At 41.0% G+C, this 7404-nt stretch overlaps 1 protein-coding gene across 2 annotated transcripts in view; it reads right to left on the bottom strand.

Moving 5' to 3' along the window:
• Positions 1-5395, bottom strand: part of NTNG2 (netrin G2) — a 93737-nt gene extending 88342 nt beyond the window's left edge. The window contains exon 1 of one of the 2 annotated variants that reach the window (XM_018566534.1): positions 4765-5395. In XM_018566534.1, the coding sequence (XP_018422036.1) occupies positions 4765-4977 (213 nt within the window). In that variant the 5' untranslated portion in view covers positions 4978-5395. The remainder of the gene's footprint in view (positions 1-4764) is intronic. The other variant, XM_018566533.1, reaches the window with a different exon arrangement.
• Positions 5396-7404: the final 2009 nt, after the last annotated feature.

Below are 7404 nucleotides of genomic sequence, written 5' to 3'. Positions count from 1 at the left end.
CCCCCCCTTCCATCTGTAATCCAGGCATAGGCTGATTGTGTACCAGCATCAACATTGTCTTCAGCTCCCTGTTCCCATCTGTTAGGAGGTGAGCTAACTCTGGAGTACATGCATGGCTGAAATGCACAGGTATTAACCCCTCACATACGTGTGCTAAAAGTGTATTTCCACTTTTGCAGCCAAATTGGAATAACAACTATGTTATATTTGTTACAAGTTTCAATTCACATAATATAACTTAAAAAAAATGCGACTTACATTTTATTGCTGCAGTGCAGGGGGTGGGGAGTTAAGGTTTACAACAATTAACCCTGTCAGTATTGTGCTAGCAGATCTCATTATCGGTTGAAAACTAAATTTTAACAAAGGGTTAAAGATCTAGATCAGGAGTATCTGAACTTCAGCCCTCCAGCTGTGGTGCAACTCCAAATCCCATGAGGCACTGCAAGTCTCTGACAGCCACAGGCATGACTCCCAGAGGCGGATGCATGACGGGAATTAGTAGTTTCACCACAGCTGGAGGGCCGATGTTTAGCTACCCCTGATCTAGAAGCATTGTATGTTAATGGGAGGAAGATCAGAGTGCCCCTAGTCATTCTATGGGGACAGCCAAAGGTTCCTGTCACTTTGAAATTGTACAGAGAATCTTGCAGTCTGTTCAAAGGTCGGCTACACAAATACAATCAAAAGGTAAGAAGTGTTTTTTTCAAAATGTATTTTTCGGTATGCTGTGTGAATAGGAAAACATAACAAACATATATAATGTTATTCATAGGAGGGTGAAGAGTTTGGAGAAGGCCGGAGAAGTGAACAATCTAGTACAAAATAGCTGATTTGTAACAATTCTCAGATTCAGCTCACTTTCCAGTTAAGTGATGTTGTCCTAGATTGTTCACTTATCCTGCCTCCTCCAAACTCTTCACCTTTTTATGAATAACCCTGATAGAGGGCTTTTCTCAGATGAGACTGGACTTGTGCTAAAGAGAACGCAAAGATAATACATCAGGAAAAATTCAGAATTTGCCATCAGCTAAGCTTTAATGATAAGTATGGTGAGCATACTGTACCTTCCCAACTCTCACTTATTTAAAGGGGCCATCATTTAGAGGGACCATCCCTTTTTTTATTTTAAACAAAATCCCGCTTTTCCCTCTTCAGTTGTCTCTCTGTTTGGTCTGATGTACAAACCTCTACAAAAGATTCATTTTAGATTTCCCATTACTTTTTGTCCTGATGACAAGTAGATATAAGTCCTATCCAAATGAAATACATTGGGTATCATGAACAACTACCATTGTTGTTTAAATAAAATTCTTATTTTCACTTTTTTATCCGTTGTTGCCTCTCAGTGCTGCTGACCTCCTGCTGCCTAGTTGCAGTCACTTCCTGTCTACATGCATAATGTGGGGGGAGCGGTCCCCAGTTTTAGCCTGGCCATTTATTTATTTTTCATTAGAAAAATGACAAGCTGTAGGAAAGACTGAAGGCCTCTGGTTTGCTTTTTAACACTTCAAATATTAGATAGATAGATAGATAGATAGATAGATAGATAGATAGATAGATAGATAGATAGATAGATAGATAGATAGATAGATATTAGTGCTCTCCAACCCGTAGGTAGTGTTTTAAAACTTAAATACCATACTGTAAGTTTTTTTGGGGGTGCGAGGGGGGTTCTCTACTGTTTAAATCATTGGCCTAAAGTGAATAAACTGACCTCCTATGAATAAAGCAGGGGGCCTAAATGCTGTTCTGCCCTCTTACTATAGAAATACAAGCCTGTACTCTTTTGGTGCCAGGCTGGGATCACCTGGGTGGTGGAACTGGGGTAGGCCACACAAAAAATGGGAACAGGAAGATAATTTAAAATAGCAATTGTCAATCCTGTGTCAACATATGCTCAGCAATGGACAGCATGTAAACTGTAAAAAAAAATCCTCCCCTGGTTAGTTACATTTACGGCAAGAGTCCCACATGCTGCAATTTGTACTGAAATTTACACATGGATTCCACCCACTTCCTACTTCCTGTAGCCACTTCCTGAGTTCTGCATGGGAGGTTCTTCCTGCTATATAGTCACATGATCAGTCTCAGTGTTGTATTAAGAGAAACACTTCTGGTAACAGCAATGAGCTAATCACATGAGCATGTAATGACATATCATCTAGGGGAGTTCGGTACGTCAAAGTGTTAAGGAAACCCCGGAGCCACCCCTTACTGAGGTGGTCGCCTCAAGTGGCATCTCATTGGGTCATGTGTGCACAAGACGTGTATCTAAAACATCTGTTTTTAACCTTAGCGGTTAGACAGGTTATTTTTGCATGCTGGCTGGTGAGTGTGCTGGGAAACTTTTTGCTGTTGATGTGTGCACACCTGCCGCCCTCTTTCCAGCCAGAGCTCTTAGCAACCTGTGATGGTCTGGCTGGCATCCCGCCCATCACACTGACGTCACTGGTTGCAAGGAGCAAAGCAGGGTGCTCTAGATCTCCCGTCCAGCCCGGCTCGTGGCAACCAATGACGTCAACAACCTGGATGTTCTGGCTTGAAAAGGGGGTGGCAGGTGTGCCCACATGAGTCCCCCCCCCCCCCCCGAACATTCACCATGAGTAATCACCCCCCCCCTTAGCCTCAGGCGGTGAGATGTCTAAGGGTGCCCCTGGAAACCAATATACATTGTTTTTATTTTTTTCTTGCTTAAAAAAAAACATTTGCAGACTGATTTAATCACTGATCACCATAAAAAAGCAGAGTTACCCTTTAAAATTTTGATGTTTATCCCACTTTTTTGTATTCCAGTTCTTACTTAAAATTACCAGTAAGCATACAATAAATGCTGGGATTGTACTGCTTGTATATATAGTTTAGCATGACGTACCCTTTTCTTGCAATGATTTTTAATGAATCAAGAGCTAATTAGCATGATACGCTGAGTGATAATTACAGCGAGAGTACGGCTCGGTTTTACACAATCTTATGCATCAAGCCCCATGGGTCATAATCAGGACCATTTTTTTTTTTTTTTACTTAATAGACAAAGTGGAAAACCCCTTTAACTTAATCAAATGTTTAATTGTACTCCCACTCTCTCAACTCCCAGAGGTGTAACATAGTAAAATTAAAAATGGAAATTTTTGTAATTTTTTTTTCCAGTTTGCTTGGGGAGCGGCCCCTGGCCGGAGGTCTTGCTCTTCTGCTTATAAGCTACAATCGGCCCTTAAGTGCATTATTGATTGGCATTTCTACAAAGTAGGAAAAGTGTTGTGATGTTTAAAAGCTTGCTCAGGATAAGAGATGGATAGAGAGACAACCGAGAGAGGACATTGCAACTAACGCATCAATATTTTATCATGGAAAATAAAGATCAGCTCATTTGAATGACATTATTGAAGAGGGATACTGAATACAAGGGATCGTTGTGGAAAGCTTAGCATGGCAGAATTTCACGTTGTCAGGAAATCATCAGCATTAAGATATCTGCAGAGTGGACAAGGTTGTCTGGTACTTTCTTAAAGGGATCCTTTGAGAGAAAAATGGAGGCTTCCACTGTGTAGTTCCTTCTGAAAATGCTTGTTGGCTTTGGGACCTCCTGAGTCACTGACAAGTATTGAACCAGTGTAGTCAGGACACCGGATCAATACAGAGGATCAGAGTCAGTGACACAGAGGGAATACTAAAGCCACTGGATTAGCATGACAGCCAGCTGCACTTTTCATTATATTCCCAATTTAGCTCTCTTCTCCACTATGTAAAAAAAAACCAACCATACACTACTATGGGCATGCATCCTGCATGCATTTTTCCATCTTCTACAATGTAGGGCTCAGTGCCTTAGGGCCATTCTGTCAGGCCCCAGCACTATCATGTTGGCAATGGGGGAAGGGGCATAAGTAATTACTGACCATCAGAAAGTTGCCATTTACCGTATATAGGATTTTCGTAGGCCTCCAGTGGTGCCATGGCTTTCATTTCCCAACCTGTACTGGGGAACACCCACACCATGCACAGCCATTCACAGTTCAATTTTCCATCAAGCAGGCACTTGTTATACTGAGAGGATATTTTCTAATACGTCACTTGTTCTTCTTAAGAGGAATTACAGGTAGTGCTGAGACAAGACCTGGATGGAGCAGCAGCTTGAAGGGTACAACTATAGTTGCAGTAGTTGTGCCAGCGGGAATGTGACTGCTATAGGGACTAGGAAGACAGAGGCGGGCCTTTAAGTGAATGTATTGCAGTTTTGTACATATATTTTTAAAATATATTTGTCAGGCAAATACGAAATATTGTATATGAATATTTTAAATGCTTATATCCAGTTAGCAAGTGGAGCGTTAGACTTTTTAAAAATATATTTTCCATGCTATCCTTACTTCCTGTAGAAACAAAAAAAAAACCAAAACAGGGATTTACAGAGCTCAATAGCTCAAGCTGAAAAGTACACATTTAAGATAATGATTCAGAGCAGTGACTCCTCCTCCCTCTTTTTCGCTCCCTTCATATGGCTTCACCTGAGGTTTCAATGACAGACTTATTTTTCAGAAAGCAAACAGCTTCTGCTGTACTCTGTCTTAAAAAAAGAAAATGGTGCTCCCATGTGATGGGTGCACTCTTTATAAACTGTTATGTGTCATAGATTGCAAATAAAATATATTTATGCAGGTTCAAGGAAATGGGCAGTCCTTAAATTGGCTTAGGCCACAAAATCTCTGCAACCACTGTACACCATATCCACATAATTAGAGACAATACATAGTAGGTACTTACATGGGTGCAAAAATACTCTGCTGGATCCCCACATGTAATTCCAGGAGGGTCCACCCTAATTATGGCATACTCTTTCATAACCATCGGCTTTGGTTGGCAGGCATAATGTTCCCATGATGGGCCGTCATCAGACGTCACCCAGGATTTACAGATGTCATAATGTCCCAGCGCCAGAGGCAGGTAGTGTACAAGGAGGGCAAACAAGGGCAGCATGGTAACTGGCAGGGGCGACAGCGTCCTCCAGGAGTGGAGAAGCCTAGGAGACTTGAAGGGGAATCTTCAGGGGACTCAGCTGCTACTGTCAGGATCAGCATGGAAACACCTCATTGACAAGTGTGCAGAGACTTTGAGGGTGCTCCACCTCTAAAAGACAAGGTTTGTGCTTGGTACAATCGAAGATCCAGAGAACTCAGACTTTCGTGGAAAAGTCCATGTGTTGCATAGAATTTTTCCAAATTTCCAATCCTCTTTTTGTCTGCATTGAAGCATCTATTGCTTTACACAGTAACGATCAACACGTTGGCTGTCCACTCCTAAGTACAACTCGAAATCGCAAAGTTTGTCCATTATTCTTGATGCAAATCCAGAGGAAGACATATTTCATTTTTGAGTTAAGCACAAAAGGATTACCAAATTTCACAACAATTCTGTGTTCTTAGGTGGTCACATTGAGAAGTATAGGTTCAAAGGCCGAAGTTGCACTCTTGCAAACGTACATCCAAAGAAGAAGCTCAGAACTTGTCCTCGCTCCTTTCCTGAACTGTCCTCTTAATTATCTCAATGAACATTGTAAAGTAGAAATGTTCTCAAGCAGCTATTCCTGCAAAAAAATATAATAAACAAGTTTACATGTTAGGAGGAAATAAAAAAATGGGCTTGAGAACACAATTTTCATCCATTGTATCTGCCAACTGAATCCACACAACAGATGCTTAGTCTTTCCTATCTAGACATCTTTTCCCCCCCAGAGTAACTGTATTTAGTTCATAACAAAATATATATTTATATATGTTTTTCAAGAAAGGAATACATGCTCAGGAATGGCAATTAGAAGCATCTGTTTAATATGCTCTCTCCTACATGCCATAGCGCTGACATTGCCATGGTTGGTGCAGCTTGGTGACATATTTCTAAAGGTGCATCTGAACTGACTACATTTCTGTGAATAGGAAGTCCCCTGGTGACCTTGACAAACAGGGCTCACTAAAGACCATGGCAAACTCAGGCAAAAGCAGGCCTTGCAACCCCATTTAGCCCACATTCACACTTGCGGGTTCTGTCAATGCACCAAAAAGTGGCGCATGGAACATGCAACACGCTTGCGTTGCCATTAATTTGTAATGGCACCCCAAATGTGTTCAAGAAGATTTTTGCTATGCTTTTGCATGCATGAAAATGTGCACAAACATGGCAGCAAAAAATGCGCAACGTGTGACACAAAATCTGCTATATGAGCTTTTTGCTGCGTTGCATGTTGCATGTGCAGTTAAGCAAAACAAATGGCAAACGCACTCATCAACTTATCACCAGTTTTAAAGTAAGGAGCACAGCTTTAAAGTAAGGAGCACATGGAAGGGCTTTAAACAATACAACAGCAAAAAGTTTCCCAGCACACTTACCAGCCATCGGCTTTCACATTTTCTGCAGAAGACGTGTATCTAAAACCTCTGTTTTTAACCTTAGTGGTTAGACAAGTGAAGACGGGTGCTAGGAATGACTGCGGATGGCGCCGCCACATGTAGACCAAAAAAGAAAGGTGTCACCTTCGTCAGGCTCAGAAATGACCTGTTATTCCAATGATAGATATCTATGTCATTGCGCTGAAATCCTTGTATTCAAGGTGGGATATCTCTGAGCCTGACGAAGGGGGCGCTTGCTAATGGGAGACAGCATCTGTCATTAAATGAGCACCTAACTGCTGTTATCATCTTGTGTGGAGCGTTGGTGACACCTTTCTTTTTTGCTCTCTGTATATATCACAGAGATGGAGAGGAAGGCCGTACCTTCCAACTTTATGAGATAAGAAAGAGTGACAGCTTCCAGCACAATGTATTCAGGCAATGGACACACTCCTGCCATGACCCCAGTTATGTGAAACATTAAGAATGTATATTCCAAAAATAATTGGTAATACCAAGAATTGTTTTCCCCATTATTTTTCCTTTTTACCAGCTTTTCAAAATAGCAAACAAGATAATTCATAGATAAGATAAAGGATTTAGTGGAGAATAACACTTTTGGTAGTTGAATCGGATTTTTTCATAGAATGGTAGTTGAATAGTGTATTTTCATAGAAATATGTAAATCAGATAAAAAAGAGGAAAAAATGAGGAGGAAAGATTGACAGAGGGATTTGGTTCCACATGAGGGTCATTTGGGAGGTATGGAAGACCTGGTTAAAGGCTTTTGACATAACATTTGTATGTCAGCGGCAGCTCTATTCAGTATGCTTACTTTGCATGCTGCAAAATAGGTGCGTAATGCATTTGAAACTGCTGATAGAGCAGAATATAAAGGTACCATCATGTGCACATGCTTGGGAGAGGCTTGCTTTAAGGACTACTTATAAGTGTCATTAGCCTTATTTAAAATGTATTGTTTCCAGTCAGGTAAGACCTGAAACAAAAGGTCTGATTTACT

This window comes from Nanorana parkeri, unplaced genomic scaffold (assembly GCF_000935625.1).
Source record: "Nanorana parkeri isolate BGI_ZX_2015 unplaced genomic scaffold, ASM93562v1 scaffold958, whole genome shotgun sequence".
NCBI classification, from domain to species: Eukaryota; Metazoa; Chordata; class Amphibia; order Anura; family Dicroglossidae; genus Nanorana; species Nanorana parkeri.
The sequence above is the reverse complement of the archived record's forward strand: the minus strand, read 5'-3'. Positions and strand labels throughout refer to the sequence as shown.